We start from the raw sequence: 18,614 nt of genomic DNA on the forward strand, positions 1-18,614 counted from the left end.
TCTCTAAATCAATAAAAACCATATGCAAATCTTTGTTCATCTCTCTATATCTTTCAATAAGTTGTCTAAGAAGATGTATAGCTTCCATAGTTGATCTTCCAGGCATAAAACCAAATTGATTCTCCGATATCATGACAACCTTCCTCAACCTAGACTCAATCACCCTCTCCCAAAGTTTCATAGTATGACTCATGAGTTTTATACCACGATAGTTTGTGCAATCTTGTATATCACCCTTATTCTTATATAAAGGCACCAAAGTACTCTTCCTCCACTCATTAGGCATCTTATTTGTTCGCCAAATCAAGTTAAAAAGATTTGTCAACCATTCTAAACCTTTCTCTCCCAAGCATTTCCAAGCCTCGATAGGTATACCATCTGGGCCAACTGCCCTTCTTGATTTCATTTTCTTCAAAGCCTCTGCAATTTCTTTCTTTTGAATCTTGCGCATGAAGTCACGATTTATCTCATGAAAAGGAGGAAACCCTTGCCTATTTGACACCACACCCGGGCGCCGGTGTGACGCGTCGCTTCTGGGCGACGACCTAGCAACCCTTGCACATTTATCACTGCCTCCGGGCCTAGAGAGTACAGCGCGTCGCTCAGTAGGGAACGCCCCAACGAAATTCTCATATTGGTTCATTTTCATAGGATATGACAAAGTTTTTATGTTGGCTGTCACAGGCCTACCGCAACCCTCCTCCTTTATCCGGGCTTGGGACCGGCAGTGTATAACTACACAGGCGGAGTTTTTGATAGTCAGGTTGATATTTGAATAATTTTTTAAAAGGAATCTCATTTGACAAAGTTTTTGAAGACATCCTGTTTATGAGATATACTGCGGTTAATGCAGCTTCAGCCCAAAGATTTTTAGGAACATTTCTAGCAATAAGAATGGTTCTTGTAGTTTCCATAATATGTCTGTGTTTTCTTCCTGAAATTTTGTTTTGTTGTGGGGTTTTAGGATCTGATTTTTGATGTAAAATTCTTTTGATTTTTAAAAATTGTTTAAACTCATTTGACAAATATTCTCTTCCAGAGTCCGTTCTGATAATTTTGATCTTACTTTCAAATTGATTTTTAATTATGTTATGGAATGTTTTGAAGGTTGCAAATACATCTGATTTAAACTTAAGAAAGTAAATCCAACAATATCTAGTGAAGTCATCAATAAACACAACGTAGTAGGAGAATCCTCCTTTAGAAGCAACAGGAGCAGGACCCCACACATCCGAATGAACTAATTCAAAAGGCATTAAAGAGTAAAAAGTTTTTTGATCATAAGGCAAGGCTGTCATTTTACCGAGTAAACATTCTTTACATTCAAAATTATCTTTACAAAGATTCTTGGTAACCGGTACAAAATTTAATTTCCTTATATTTCGATGCCCAAGTCTATGATGCCAAGTCTGGATATTTTTTGTTTGGACAGTGTTACAAAATGATTCCTTTGGAATACAAAAGAAATCCATATAATAGAGATCTCCTTGCCTAGAACCTTTCCCAATCATTTTTTTTCGGACTAGCGATCCTGCACCCAACATTTACTTTATGAGAAAATGACATCATATCCATGATCCGAGATTTGAGAAACTAAAAGTAGGTTAAGATGAAGTTTTGGTATAAGTCTTATTTTTGGAATATAAAATTTGTTATGTTTTGACAAATCATTTTTAAAAGTTCTAACACCCTCTATTTCAAAGACAGTGCCATCGGCAGTGGAAACAAAAGATGCATTTGAATTAGGTTGACATTTGGATAATATAGACTTATGTGGGGTCATATGAAAAGAACCTCCTGAATCAAGAAGCCAGGAGAACATACCAGGAGTAGAAGATGATGCAATGGCCGCTCCTGAAGTAGATCCTTTAAGTAATGGTTGCAATGCTTCCGTTAGTTGAGATAATGATTTGGTGAGGTCTTTGAGATTCAGAGTATCCTCATCTTGTTTTGATGGTGCAACGACAACATGTTTTTCTTGAGGCCTATATTTGTATATAGGATATTGAGGCCTAATATGAACAGGTTCATTATAGTTATGGCAAATGATTTTTGATTCTCCTCTATTCTTGCTAAAATGAGGAGCTTTATATGACTTGATATGATGCCCTGGTTTTGATACGGCAAGTGTGCAATCCTCTTCTTGGCTATTACTAGAAGTAGCAAGTACACTAACATTTTTACTCATATTTAGTCTAGTTTCTTCTCCATTAAGTTTAGTGAGAATCTCATGAATAGGAGGAGGAGACGAAGATGATAGCAAGGAAGTTCTTGTTTGTTCAAACTCGGGTCTCAAACCTTAGAGAAAAGCGAAGAGTCTATCTTATTCAACTTGAACTCTTCGCATTTCTATACACTTACCTTCTCATTTGGGTTCAAATTGGGTAAGTTGGGTCCATATGGAAGATAACTCCATAAAGTAATCTCTTACATTTTTATCTTCTTGTTTGATATTTCTAACCTTTTTTTGGAGATAATACTTGTGGGCCATATCTTTTTCGGTAAATATACCTTTAAGATATTCCCATGCTTCATTTGCCTTTTTGTAGCATAATAGGTTTGAGGCAATTTTTGTCTCAACTCCACTTAGCATCCATAAAAGATTTTTTGCGTTTTTCATTTTTCATTCATCCAATTTCTTGTAATATTCTTCCACGACTTTGTTTCTTTCGTCAAGACCAGTCTCGATCCCATTTTCACCTAATGTAATTTTGGGAGTAGGTTCAAGAATAATATCTCTTATGAATCTTTGCAAACGTTGACCCTTGATAAATGTCTCCAAGTGTCCCGCCTAAATGTTTTAGTTGCTTCCTTCAAGTTTGAATGGCGGAATAAAGTTGGAGTTGTTTGTATTGTGTGGGAAAAATTCACCCATAGTGAGTTAGAACAGAAAAACTAATCACCACCACGAAGGAGAATAAACACGCTTTTCGAGACAACCCACCAATGCACGGTTGATCATACACTAAGCTCTGATACCATGTGAAAAGTTGGTACACACAATCAAGTTTCCAAATAATTTGATATTCAAAATATATGCCAACACAAAATAGCATAAAAAGCTTCAAAGCACAAGAAAAAACAAGTGCTTCAAATGCACTGTGTTATTGCTATGCCGGGATAAAACCCTTTCATTAATTCACAATTACAATGGGCTCATTGCCCTTATTTATAATACATTACTCTTTGAAAGAGTAGTTGGGCTATTCCCAACAGCTCTAATTAAAGCTGTTGGGAATCAGCTCAACTACTCTTATTTGACAGACTGTGTACACAGTCAAAGGGAACAAAAAGCGAAAAAGAAAAATAAATAAAATGAGAAATTACAGAAATAAGAAAATAAAAATTATAAGAATATATGTATATACTTTAAATATGTATTTATATACATATACATATACATATACTTATACATACTCTTGTATTACAAAGAGTATGTATATATATATTCAAGTATATACATATATGTATTATTTTCTAACAAAGAGGACTCAAGAGAGTCGTTGGAGCTAATCCGATGGCTCTAATTGTAGCCGTTGGACTAGCTCCAACGGCTATCTCAAAACTAGTCAAAGGTTTGGCTAGTTTTGAGTCTAGTTCAATATGAACTAGACAAGCCTAAAAATATATAAATAAATACAAAAATAAAAGGAAAGAAGAAAAATAAATAAATATAATTACTATATATAATATAATATATAATATAATATATAATAAAATATATTATATTATATATAATTATATACACTTTTTAACACCTGTCATCTAGTTGGGATAAATACTTTTTATCTATCCATTTCCAACTGGTATTTTTGCATTTACCACTGATTTTGGGAGCTGTAGAACCGAATATGAAGATATGCAAGATTTCTTGAAGACATTAGTCAAAGATCACACTATTAATTTCTTTGATCCAAGATGTATGCAAGCTCTTAAGGATAGTTTAGTTTATCTTATCAAGAATAGACATCTGTGAAACAGTTTTTTGAAGGTTTTCTTGGAATGCATGCCTCTTGTGCTTGCTTGCAGATTGGCTGGCCTACATCATTACCTACCAATGAGAAGGAGTCATTTGTTCGTAGAGTTCTACAAGAGAAGGTATTTTATAATCAAGTTTCTTTCTATAAGCTAGTGTTTTTTGAATGGCTGATGGCTTCCCAAATGTTGGTGGTCTCTGAAAATAAAATAAAATATTGTCACTATGTATTTTTCACATTCCATCCCATGAGTAAGCATTAAAATTCTGTCTATTCTTTTGATTAAATTGTCTTATTGTTTGTTTTTGTTCAAGATACATTTATCTTTTGACACACTCTAACAAAATATTGGACTGATTAGCTTGTTCACAGCGAAATGCATTGGATGATTATGTGATGACAACAAATTTGCCAACACGACCTGGGGCTGAAAAGTGAGCACCCCCTTCTGCTTATTATGGGTTACTGACCTTTTAAATATATGGTGTTAAGTTATTTTATTATTTGCTGATGCTCATATGGTAACCATGTATTCGAAATCATTGTGCATTTTATTTTTCATTGTTTTTTTGTGTTCTGATTATACGTAGTGTCAATAGATATTGTTCTCAGGTTTTTTCTCTGCAAGGAGAATCTAGTGAAAATTTTAAAAGAATTTTATTGTGAAAATGCATGACAAATTTAAAGGTAAATTTAAAATAAAAAAAGTTTTCACATAAGGGAAGATATTGTAATAAAATGTTCAAACTAAAAAAGCATTAGAAGATCACAATGCAATCATGTTTTTTAATTCAACGAATTATCATGATAAAATTGTAAAACTTTAATTTCTTACTGATATTTGTCACATAATATTTGTTAGTGCATTGTGCTCCATTGTGTAGGTTGATGTATATGAAGAAGGTGGGACTTACATGATTATTGTTTGAAGATTAATGGCATATTAGGATTTCAGATTTCTAAACCTACAGATTTATTCTTTTTTTCTTTTGGAATATATTGAATTAAGCTAATAACAGAATGATCATTTAACAATCATAAGAGGCTAAGAGGCATTCATCATGATAATATCTCTGGAAGCCATCTGCTAACTTCTCAACTCTGGTTGTTCAACCTGAACCACAATAACTCCACATGCAGCCAGTATGTTTGATCACTGCTACAAACAAGCACACAAGTATGATATGGAGACATTGATCATGGGATCACTTTGTGAGTGTTGAGTCATACAGTAAAAGATGTGTTTGTTAGATAATTGATGCGTTTAGATTTTAGAATACACTCATTGATTAGTTAGGGAAAATGAATAAAGGATGTATCTTGAATTGAACTTCTTAGCAATTTGGGTCCACATTAAGATAATGTTCCACATTTCTCTTTTCATTTCCTTTATCTATTCCCATATTGTCAAGCAGTAGGTTTTCTTTTTTATTTAGTATTTACTTAAGATAAGAGAAGACTATAAAAGAGCACTCTGGTTATGGCTTTTTAGTTCAGTACTTTTTGGTCCATTGAAATTCCAGGAAATTGTTAGGTAGTTTTCAGGTGTTTCACAAGTCGATGTTCTCATCAATGAAGATTTTGTAGCTGGAGTGACTTTGAACAGAAATATCTTGGTAAGATAGTGACACCTTGAGAAAACTTGGCTAAAAAAGGAAAACAAGAGATGCTTCTAAGTTTTAACTAATATTCAAAAACATATTCTTGGGCAAGAAACTATAATCTGTACTATGTACATCTCTTAATCAATCTTGTCAAGCATATGTTCTGTGCTCAGATGCTTGCTGTCTTTTACAATCCCTGATGGTTGTGTTCATGAATATGATAACTGTAAACACACCATTTTCTATATTTTCTATGTGATAGAAAATCTATATGCCCATATTCATTTACAGTCCAGTGAATTGTTTGTCTTATTAGGGGAACTGTTGTTAAGTGACTTCAACTTCATTTTCATTATCAAATTCTTGAATTGATGGCTTGAAAAGGTTTAGTTTATAACTCAATTTACCAATGTACTTTCCAGTTTCCAATCACCTAAGCTTTCCTCATTTCTAATAAAGGAATATTCACTCTTATGACTATCTGTACCCATTTGAAGTTGGAAAAGTGCAAGGTCACTGCAATTTTGATGAAAAACAGTAATTTTGTTTCATCTTTATATGCCGTAATTTCTTTTCAGATGTAGATTTTCTCTAGCATAAAATTGTCGCTGAGTTGCTTGCTTTTTGTTTGTAGCTTTATTCAAGAGGCAATTCAAATGGAGATACCAGTGATCCTTCTCACGGCTTACAGTAAGAATGGAGAAAAAGTTTCCAGGTTCCTTTTCGTCACACTAAATACTAACGACAATGTTCTTGGTAATGTTGAAACTGTTCTCTTAAAAAATAAATTGGTTTTTATGAAATAGATTTTTCTCAAAACATTGTAAATTACTTTTAGAAAATCTATGTGTGTAAGCTCACAGATGTGGAGAGTTTTCTCCTTTACTTTTTTTTGGAGGGGGAGTGTTGGGAGGGGGGCTTTTGGTTTGTTATGGTTGGGAAGAGAATGTGGTTGGAGGATAACAGGTTAAAAAATGGCATAATTTAAACAAACTCTGAAAAGAGAACAAGAATTTGAAGAATATTCATATCGAGGACCCTAAACCCACAAAGCAGCCCTTTCTGATATCTCATTCCCCTTTTTGAATTCCTAAATACTAAATGCTTCAGTGACAAATGATGGATTGTTTAGTGGCAGTCTTCAGCTCAGTCTCGTGCATCATATGCGAAAGGATTGCTTATGAAGGTTGATGTCTAGGTGTGAATATTTGATTGTATCAATAAGCAAATTCTTCATATGGTGTTCTTGTAATATGCATTTGACAGCATCTATAGTGCTAAACCCTACTCTCTCTCTCTCTATTGTAATGAAATAGCGAAAAATACCAAAACAATGCTACTAAGGGCTTACAAGATTACAATCACAAAAGTGCACAAGTATAAACCAATGCCACTAATTGCTTACAAGATCACAATCTCAATGTTACAATAGCCAACAAGGGACAACAACACAAGCACTAAGTGCATGTAAAACATTAAAGAACTAAATAGAAAAACACAACATAAAAAATATTCATCTTCATTGAGTAGAAATGCTTAAGAAAAGCATTACATAAAATGGGGACAAGAAGTTCCTTACGTACAAAAGGAAGAGCCAAAGGGGAGCTCCCAACGGTTATAAATAGAGCTGTTAGGATGCTTCCAACAACTCTAAGGGTATATGACCTTCATGCCCTTAGACAATACAAAAAAAGAAAAAAGAAAAATCTGTCCCTAGTGGACAAAAACTATTATAGGAGGAAAAGACAAAGATACCCCTAGAGGGTATTTACCTATTATAGTGATAAATAACTATATAGAATGTATATATATATATATATATATATATATATATATATATATATATATATATATATATATATATATATATATATTAACACCCCTCCTCAAACTTACGGTGAGTCATACCGAAAGTTTGAAAATACAAAAAAGAACCAATGGGGAGAATCCAAGTCTTTAAGAGTCTTCATTGGGAAATCTTCATTTTTATGCCACAATAGAGAATTTTGCGAATACAAGTCTTCAAATGTCTTTATTGGTGATCATCCCCAAATGCCTTCATCGGCCATATCTGTAACGACCCCAACTCATACCCATGAAAAAGTGACAATTTTTTTTTAAACAAATGCGGAAACAATCCAAGAGACCCGGAGCCTTACAATTAAATACAACCACCACCACAAGGGATCTTATACTTATCTTTCATACCAAACCAAATCAAACCAAACTGTATTTATTCAAATGTAAAGAGTCTGAGACATAAGTAAATAAAAAGTAAAGAAAGCAAAAGAAAGTAGAAATAGTCACGCCGTCCAAAGAATATGCCATGCAGTCATATAGTCCCCTCGCGACTCTTCTCAAAAGCAAGTCTTCCCCACTAGGCATCTGAGGCTGCGAAAAACACAAAAAATAGGGTATCAGAATCCAAAGAATCCTGTATACGAATCTCTCTAATGAATCAAATAAGTAAAAAGAACATAAATAAGATTCATGCAATATTTTAGAGGGACATAATTATAACACATTCATAATTCAACTAATCATTCATGCGATAGAGAACAATTATTAAGCATGAAAGAATAATTAAATAACAACAGAGATCAAAGACATTTAATATGCATTAAGAAACAACATTATGCATTCACTCATATATCGCAGTTAATGGAACAAGTAAATATGTATGATCTAATACATAGCAGGAATATGCATGATTTCAGTGCAATACAACAACAACAACAACAACAACAACAACTACGCCTTCATCCCAAAACAACTGGGGTCAGCGATATGAACAAAAAAAAGAAATTCATTTTGGGTCTTCCACATGAATCCTTTTCCTCCAATCATTTATATCCAATGCCATGTCCTCGGTGAGGTTCAAAGCATTCATATCCTTTCTTATCATCTTCATCCAAGTCTTCCTAGGCCTACCCCGACCTCTTTTAACTAATATATTTTCCCATTTCTCCAACCTTCTAACTGGAGCATCATTAGGCCTTCGCCGAATATGTCCAAACCACCGTAAACGATTCTCTCGCATCTTATTTTCAATGCAATGCATGAATAAATTATTATCTTTTATCAGAGTTTTCTTTTTATATGCATGTCCCTATTAAATGCACACAATTTAAGTTTCTCTTTTTAATTATCATTGCTCGCGGATACTCAAAACGGGTAAGAATTTTCGAGGTCAAGTAGAGTTCCCAGGGTAACTTAGCACACAAGTTATATTTTATTACTTGGTTCCAAACTTAGCCCTCGATCGATATCAGGAAACAATACCATACATCTGAACATTAGAAATCAACATCTAATGTCGAGACACCAGGGACATCAGCATCCACAAGTGCCACTTTCTTGGTATACCAAAACAACAGTTGTATCTACACAACAACCCCAGGCAAAGTGACAGACTCTCTCTAAAACCGTGGTCAGGAGAAGAACATCAATATCGGGTTTAGAGGCAACAACAACACACACGGAGTTTTAGTATCCTCACAGTTTTTTCAAAACCGCAATATCTAAGATTCTCACACTAAAGAAGTGACATCAAGAAAACATAAGTTACATTGTTCTTTACTTTCTTTTATCTTGTTATTAATTCATCTATTTTACATTTGCAAATCAACATGCAAAATTAATAACATAAGTTTGCAAATCAACATGTCAAGCTCTTCACGGGACCTCAGTCCATGGCATCATGAAACAGTGTAATAAAAACAATAATATAACATTTGATTTTTGCAATGCATTTAACAACTAAAACAAAGAGCAACACATACTCAAGGCTCACACAACCCAGGATGATCCATTTGATCATCAATGCATTCATATGCAAAAATCTTCAATCGCATGCCACTATGCATTACTTTCACATGCTTGTCAATGCACATTCATATATGCAAACTTTTGAGATGCCCATGAAACAATAAATTCATAAGCATATGCATGAGCGCACACGTATCCAGGTTAAGAACATGCTTCCAAATCAATACACATATTCATGTCTATAGCATAATTTCACTTAATGCAAGTATTCCTGTCATATGCATGCTTCAACTCACTGGTTCATATCATATGCATGCTTTTCACTCATAAATCCATTTACTTAAAACATGTGAATGCTTATGCGGACATGCCTATGCATCATATACTAGCATTGCATTTACACATTAGTCATGCGTAATAAGTCAATCATAAGCATGTGAAACCAACCTCTAGCATGCACATAGCTGAAACATCTATCTGGGCGAAAACTGAAATTTTTTAACACTCTCATCACACCATTAAAACATCTTTTTTTTTTTCAATACACTTGACCCAGCCGACCCAGTCAGCTGGGTCTAGCACACGGCTAGACCCACCCAGCCGACCCAGTTGGCTGGGGCTGACTGCCCCAGGACTCAGCCGACTAGGGTCGGCTGGGCCCATACATGCCACAAAAAAAATGTAAACTTTTTTTTTTCAAACATGCCCAGCCGATTACTCAGCTAGGCTCGGCTGCCCCCAAGGCTCGGCCTGTACGGCCAGCCGAACTGGGTTCGGCTGGTCTGACGGCCAACCCCAAAAAAAATACATATACTTTTTTTTTGTTTTTGAAACTGTCCCAGGCCGAGTGGCTGGTCTGGCAGTGACTGCCAGGACTGCCAGCCTAATAGCTGGTCTGGCAGGTCTGCCAGGCCTGCCGACAGGCTGGCCTGGCAGGGCGGAGTCCTGCCCCAACCGAGCCCAGCTTGATTGGGCTGCCAGGCTGCCGCTGCAACACATATACATAATTTTTTTTTTGATGTTGTCAACAACAAGCCCATGAAAACACATCAAAAAGAAGCTTCAGAACATCGGGCATGCTTAATGCATGAAAAGAAAACCCAGTATACCTGTACATGAGACTTTTTGCATAAGGTATGCATGCATAAATCAAGTATACTTAAATTCATAAAGTACACCACCTGGTTATGCAATAAATATCATTTATTATCATACACAGACATGCAGCCACACTTTTTTTGTCTTTTTGCTTGGTTATATTCAGATTTCACATGCACTGACAGTCCATAACATGGGCCTTTTATAAAAATCGGCAATACTAGAGTGTACACACATAATCCACTATATTTTTCATGGATTAAAATTCTGTTTTAATATAAGAATACATCCACATGTATGTTATTCCACAATAACCTTCAAGAAGATGAAACACATGGATTTCATCCATGGATCTTAGAGTAAATGATCGGATTTACTCCTCCACATGTATTTCTACTAAAATATCTTATGGAAATCAAATCCATGTTCTTTTTCTCACTCAAATCAAAAGAGAAACCCGTACCATGAATCTAAAACGAAGAAAACGATGATAGAAGGTGGATTTGATGGCTGGAGAAGATTGAATCTCCCCTTCTTTTTCCTCTCTTTTCTCTCCTTTTCCCTCTTTCTCTCTTTTCTTTCTTCCCTTTCTTTTTCTCTCTCTTCTCTCTTATTTTTGAGTATATATATAGGCTAATAAGGGGGGATGTCCCCCCCCCCTTCTCCATCCCATCTAAAAGGGCTGGAGAGAGAGAGAACTTCTCAAAAATTAAAACTCTTTTATATGAGTTTTCCGAAAATTTTAAAACTCTTCAAGTTTGACTTTTCAAAATTTTGTAAAAAAAAGAACTCTTAGGCTCTCAAATCCTCTTGAACTCTTCCATAGGTGTTTAAGGGCTCTTTCAAGATGCCTAAACAAACCTCAAAATAATTTTTCGGAATTGCATTAAATTAACTAATTATTTATTTAATATTAAATCACAATAAATTTTTAGAACTTTCCAAAAATTATCAAATTAATGTGGGAGGCGTATTAACATAAATAAACCCAAATTTAAATGTTTTTGATGAATTTAAAGTTAGAAAAATCGTTGGGCATGGATTTGGATTTGGATCTGGATCGAAGATCCAAATCCATATCCGAAATCCAAATGGGTTCTGAACTGGATCAAATCCAGATTAATATGGGTCTTGGATAGAGTCCAAATCCATATTAATTTGGATCAAATCCATCAGATCCGGCCCAATCCAAGTTCAGATTCGAACCGACAAACTGCTCAATTTTTAAAAAAAATGCGATTTCCCGGCCAACCGTAGCTCGAATCGAGAAAAATAAAATATTGTTGCACTCAGAATTTCGAGATGCATCCAACGACATATTACACAAATATCAAATTCCGAATTTTGCCCGAAAATAACCCGAATTTTGCCTGAATTTCACTTGAATTTAAAGGTCAAAAATAAAACTTTTTGTCACGTTTTAAGTGGCTCGTTTAGGCCTAGTTGATGAGACTTGAGCCATACCGAGACTCAAAACCATCGGTCTAAAATCGAGGTTCAAACGATTTTTCTTCCAGACTTGGCCAAATTTTCGAAAAAAATCTAAAGATGACTAAGTATGAAAATACGTGATATTACAATATCCATCCTCCTCGTGATACGATGCATTTGAAGATATCCCTTTTTTAATCCATCGTATCTTTAAGAGCCTGTAAAGAGAATAAACCAAAAGGTTCCAACTACATAAGGAAAATATCCTAGCTCAATGGTTATAAAGTTTTAAAATCAATATATTTTAAAACAAGAATAGAAGTTTCAAACAAAGTAGTAATAATTTTAGAAACTCTAGATAATCATTAAGAAAGATAATAGGAGTATTCTTTAATGATCAATTTTTATGAAATCAAACCATAATCTTAAAATTAACATATTTTTCAAGAAAACATAACATTGATCATAAGAAAATTTAATCATTAAAGGACATGACTCATCAAGAAGAGATAAACAATTATGCATAAATAATATCCTAAGCATTTCAAATAACATGCATATAAAATATAACAATTAAAAAAGAAGCCTCAAGAAAAGAGAAGCTAATTAAATTCATGCATACAATAATGTGAACAAGCTAATTAATACACACATATATTCATCATGCAATTAAAACATATTTAATGCACATGAAACGACAATAAAAAGATAACTATTTTTATCAATAAAATGCACATCACATGCATGGATTTAATGTAAAGAATCAAGTAACCTTCGATTACGAACCATAGTGTCCATCAATATCAAGTGAACAACACACAAGTGTTTAGTTAAGGTACACTATCAAAACCCATAGGGGGGCATACATAAGAAGGCTCACAATATAAAGAATAACAAAGAGAATGATATTTGCAAATATGCTTAAATTTTTTATCCATAAACATCTTTCATACAATGGAAAAACAAGTAGTAAAAGTTTAGAAATTTCGAGAGATTTTAAAAACCCCACATAACAAAGAGAATGATATTTGCAAATCAACACCAATTTGCGAAAAATATGAAGAGATTTAAATTCTCACAAATATTAAGAAGTGATATTTTGCAAACTTTAACAATAGTTTGACCACCACAAGCATTCACCTTACTAGGCCTCCAAACATCAAAAATCAAGTGTACTAGCTACTAGAACAAGAACATAATCACCATGCAACTAAAGGGCTAAAAAATCACACAAAAGTGTGAATAAACATCTCTTGTCTATATATAATGACACTCAAAACAAGTGTATCAACGACTAGAGCAAAAGTATAACAAGAATGTCACTAATGAGATAAAAACACACACGAAGGTGTGACTAAATATCTCTTGTGTACATATAATAACACTCAAATAAGTGTATCAACGACTAGATAAAGAGTATAAGAATGCCACTAATGGGCTAAAAATACACACGAAACTGTGAATAAATATCTCTTGTCTACATATAATGACACTTAGATAAGAGGCATAATAGGAGAAAACACCCGAGGTAAGAAAGCTTGGAATGGAAACAAGCTAATGTCACCAAGAATATCAATATGAAACACCCTATGTCATAGGGATTCAGCCAGCCAGGTGCTGCACCCATGTCGACGCGACGTGACGCGGGTGCGGCACCCGGTGCAGTCAACACACCCAGTGTCATAAATATCCAATTTTTGGACTTAAAAAAAAGCCCGATGAAATGGGTTGGGAGGGGGATTAGGGCAAAAAGTTTTTGCCCTCTCCTCCCGACCCCGACGCTGCGACCCATCTTCTCCAACACCTCGATGCGGCGACGAGCTATCATCGTCTCCAACCCACATTCCGGCGATGCCTCCTCTCCGTCTCCAACCCAGGTATGCATTCTCTCTCTCTCTCAATCTCTCTCCCCTTGTCTCTCTCATTCTTCTTGGCTACCTCTCTCTCTCTCAATCTATTTCCCCTTTCCCCTCTGTGTTACTGTGTACCTCTCTCTCTCTCTCTCAATCTCGGCTAAACCCATGCGATGGATGGCATCTAAAACACTGTGGTTGCTTGCATTTTAGGGTCCATTTAGATGCCATTTTTTAAAAAAGCATTTACCCATTTTAGGGTCCATTCAAAATATTGATTGCAGCTATTGCTGGTAAGAGAATGGAGCTTGGCCCGTTTGGGATTGGCTCATTAATGATACATTCTTGCTTGGGCTCGGCTTGTTAAGAGCTGATCACGAGCTGGCTCGTTTTCTCAAAAAACTATCTTTAAGAGTTTTTACATGTATAAAACCTATATAATATACAACATTATACATAATATACATTTAAAATATAATATATTTATGTATAATATATATAGCCGGGTCGAGCTTTCTCAGTTCATACTTGGCCTTATGACCCTTACCTAAACATGTTGGCTCATAGCTCAGCTCACCGAACACAATTAATGAGCCGAACTGAGTTTTCACAAGCCCAGCCAAGCCAAACAACGCGTTGCTCATCTTGTTTCCTAGCCCCAATTGCAGCTCCGACAACTACTATGGTGATGTACTGTTGTCAAGTGTCAACAGATTGGATTTTATTCGACATCCAACCAAATCCAGTTGCACTTAGTCGGAATTGGTAAGGCAAAACTATATCAGATTATAATTGGATCAGGATGCTATTTTGAAATTTGCTACCTAATCGGATGGATAACTGGATTTGATGGATATCCATATTCAATTATCTGTAAGAATTTAGGTAAAAATAAGATTTTCTCATCTCAGATCCAAATCAGACTCCAATTCTGAGTACCCTCTATCAGATTAGTTGGACAAGGTATTGGCTGAATCCACCTTCGAATTACTTATATCCCTAGTTGGTTGTCAACCAACACAAAATTTTACGTATTACTACTATATTTTTTAGAACTTATTGTATATATTATTGACCTTGCACTCAATATTATCAATCTTGATTGTGTGCATAATTGATTTTAATATAACATTTTTTTGTTTTCAGGACAAAAATGACGGATAAAGGGAAATGACTTGCATCATCATCGTCCCCACATGTAAGTTCTGCTGCTAGTGTTGCTGGTAGTTGTAGTGGGAGTGTTGATTCAAGTTCATTAGCTGCAACATGTGATGGTGGGGGCGGCACTATGGGCACATGTGAATAAGCTTGCAAAAACTGGAGGAGGTGGTGGAAACAAGATATTTCGATGCAAGCTTTGTGAAAAAGATTTTGTTGGGTCTTACATGAGAGTTAAGGCTCATTTATTGAAGATACCAAGACATGGTATTTCAGGATGCAAAAGAGTTGATGGGGCAATGCAAAGACAATACAAGAAAATACAAGATGAATATGAGAAGAGGAAGACAATGAGTGACTCTTGTGCAATTATTTTACCCTTTTTAAGCCACCAATAAGATGTTAAAAAAAAGAAAAGTGAATGTAGGAGGTAAAAGAAGCTGAATGATACAAGTATCATTCAATACATATGGAAGAGAAGAGATAGATAGAAAAGTAGGAAGGTATTTTTATTCTAATTCACTTCCATTTAATACAGCTAGAAATCCTTATTGGAAGGATTTAGTTACTTCACTGACAAATTGTAACTTGAGTGACTATATACCTTATAGCTCAGAAAAACTACGAACCACGCTTCTTGCAGAAGAAAGGGCAAATGTTGAGAGATTGCTAGAGATTAAGAAATATTCATGGGAACAAAATGGAGTTTCCATTGTTTCTGATGGGTGAACAGATATTCAAAGGCGTTCACTAATTAATTTCATTGTTTTTTTGCTTAGTGACCCGGTATTCTTGAAAGCAGTTGATGCATCTAGACAATATAAAAATGTTGACTATTTAAAAGAGTTGTTTATAAAAGTAATAAAAGAAGTGGGTGATCAGAAAGTAGTGTAAATCATCACAGACAACGCTCTAGTTTGTAAAAGTGCAACATTGAGTTTAGAGAGTAAGTATCCTCATATTTTTTGGACTCTATGTGTAGCACATAGCTTGAATCTGACCCTCAAAAGCATTTGCAACCCCAAAGAAGAAGAAAATTCACCAATATATGGTCTATATTCATGTATTGAGGAATTAGAAAAAAATGTCAAAAGCATTAAGAATTTTGTTGTCAACCATCATCATCCTAATGCTATATTTAATAGGCATTCTGATCTGAAATTGTTGAAGGTCGTTGAAACACGTTTTGCGTTCATCATTGTGATGGTGAAAATGATTAAGGAAGTGAAAATGCTTTGGTTAACATGGTAACTGATGATAATTGGATACTATTTCACGCGGATAATGTTGTCAAGGCTCAAGAAATTAAGAAATTCATTGTTGATGATGAGTTTTGGGATAGAGTCATATACTTCTTTCAATTTATGCAACCTATTCGAGAAATATTGAGAGAAGTTGATAAGGATGAGCTCATGCTTTATAAAGTTTATGAAATGTAGGATAATATACACTTTATGAGACTAAGGGGGCCTCCCATAGAGCTGTTAGGAGCTCTCCAACGGTCACATTTGTGTCCGTTGGGGAGGGTCCCAACAACTCTATCGGATGGACCCTCTTACCCGTAAACAAATGGAAAAAAGAAAAAGAAAGAAAAAAAATAAAGAAAAAAGGCAAAGATGTCCCTAGTGGACATGTCTATTTACATAGAAAGAAAAAGACTAAATTGCCCCTAGTGGGCATTACAAAAGACATAAACAAAAAACAGATATATATATACTTATATATATGAAATATATATATGTATAGATATATATTACAAAACATAATATATGTATATGTATAAAACACACACACACATAAGTCTTCCTTGTAAGGCATGTGGAATTGTTTCCTTATCAGGTGTATTACATATTGATATGAGCAGTCAAGACATGCTTTTTCTTTGCTTTATACCAGGTCTGTCATTGAAAAGTTAGGCCTGGAAAAGCTATCCAAAATAAACGTTATTGGGAAATATGAGGTTGAAAGAAGTTTCTATGGTCAACTGGTTCTTGGTAAAGGAGTTGCATCTAGTTTGGATGAGCAACTGGTTAGAGAAGCAAGAAAAGCTGGTAAATGCTCCTTAGTTGTTTCTTATCTGTGAATCATTAAAAATTTCATGTTTGTGATACTTGATTTTCTTCTATAATTCTAAAGAGTTTATTTATTTGTGAACAGCTTCTGCTGAGAAGCAAAGAATTGCCAAGGAGGTTGCATCCATACTAAAATTGAGCGTTGAGATTGACACAAGCTCAACTGAAATGTCTGTATTAAATTTTTTTACTAGAATTACCTGTATTATCTTATGGTTTATTTTAAGATCATGCTTTTTGATGTTTGTATCCAACTCAAAACCAAGTAGGTGTATTTTCTAGAAGACCAATAAATTCATAATGGGAAAGACTCTTTTCATCTGCTTCCTGACTAGTTTTTGTTTCCTGTGTAAAATAACTCTTGATCTTTCTGCAAAAATGATTTTTTTACACTCTCACACTGCTTTTCTTTTCTCTTTTCTTTCCTTGTGAATATCTTTTTGGCAACTGGGTGTGGATGCTGATCTCCTTTACCCTTTGTTATAGTCAAGAGACTTTGGTTGTTCATTCCTAGTGCTTATTGGAATCTGAACCTATGGTATACCAGCATCATTAATAGGTCTTGCCTGGGGCTGCAGGACTATTGGGTAGCCCCTATGTCACATGGGTGCGGGAACTTGGGTGCGGGGGTGCGGCAAAAAAAAAATTATATATATATATATATATATATATATATATAAAGTCCAAAAGTTGGACATAAATGACCCTGGGTGCGCTGACCACACCCAGGGTCAGGTTGACCGCACCGGGTGCCGCACCCGCATCGCATAGCGTCGACGCTGGTGCGACACCTAGTTGGCCGAGTCCCTGTGACATAGGGTAGCCCTTGCTGAGGTGTTCATTATCTAAGCTCTTGGATATACCAGCAATTACCTAATGTGTGTCACCAAATCCGGCAATATGTGCAATAGGCGATGTTGCTTCCTTTAGGGATATTTGGTGTGGGAAGTAACCTTTGACCAGCAGTATGGTAGGACACAACTGAACCTCTAGCTAAATCAAATCTGCAGCTACAATGATTTTTTTCCTTGACTGCAACCTCTACCATGCATAGCAGTTGACACCTTAACCACACTATGTGAATCCTTTGCTGCACCACTTTTGTGCAAGGAATGACAAACATTCCTGCGATATATAGAAAATGATCGATTTTCAAATACTCTGAGACATGTCTCAATATTCTTTTTGATACATGTGTAAGTAATGGAAGGCAAATAATATTGTTATTTGTTGATCATTACAATAGAGAACACAGGCAACAATATGGAATTAATCAACATCTTGTTCAACATTATGTTGATGATCAATAATTTGTGCGTGTTTCAAAAATATCATAAGATTTAAAAATAAATTAGGAAAATTTGTATACTAAGAATATATAAAGACCTTTTTGAAAAATCTCATAATATTATTGTGATATATGTATGTATGTATGTATATATATGTATATATTGTATGTATCCTTTAATACTGATTGACATGTTGTCCTTGTAAATATCACAATATTTTCAAAATATTAGTGACATTTGTGATTATGTAAGATATCATTTTTTTCCGAGTGTGTTGCATTTGGAAATATCATGTTAAAGTGGCAATATCTTCAAAATATCATCAATATTGAAGTCTTTAACTTTTAAACAGTTTGTTGAAAAC

At 34.8% G+C, this 18,614-nt stretch overlaps 1 protein-coding gene across 2 annotated transcripts in view; it reads left to right on the forward strand.

Moving 5' to 3' along the window:
• Positions 1 to 18,614, forward strand: part of LOC149844811 (Haloacid dehalogenase-like hydrolase (HAD) superfamily protein) — a 72,098-nt gene that overhangs the window by 29,199 nt on the left and 24,285 nt on the right. For both annotated transcript variants that reach the window (XM_089997348.1, XM_089997349.1), the window contains exons 5-9: positions 4,030 to 4,098; positions 4,350 to 4,411; positions 6,216 to 6,296; positions 16,786 to 16,940; positions 17,047 to 17,131. In XM_089997348.1, the coding sequence (XP_089853474.1) occupies positions 4,030 to 4,098; positions 4,350 to 4,411; positions 6,216 to 6,296; positions 16,786 to 16,940; positions 17,047 to 17,131 (452 nt within the window). The remainder of the gene's footprint in view (positions 1 to 4,029; positions 4,099 to 4,349; positions 4,412 to 6,215; positions 6,297 to 16,785; positions 16,941 to 17,046; positions 17,132 to 18,614) is intronic.

Source organism: Nuphar pumila, chromosome 2, assembly GCF_984573655.1.
Source record: "Nuphar pumila chromosome 2, dmNupPumi1.hap1.1, whole genome shotgun sequence".
Classification (NCBI taxonomy): domain Eukaryota; kingdom Viridiplantae; phylum Streptophyta; class Magnoliopsida; order Nymphaeales; family Nymphaeaceae; genus Nuphar; species Nuphar pumila.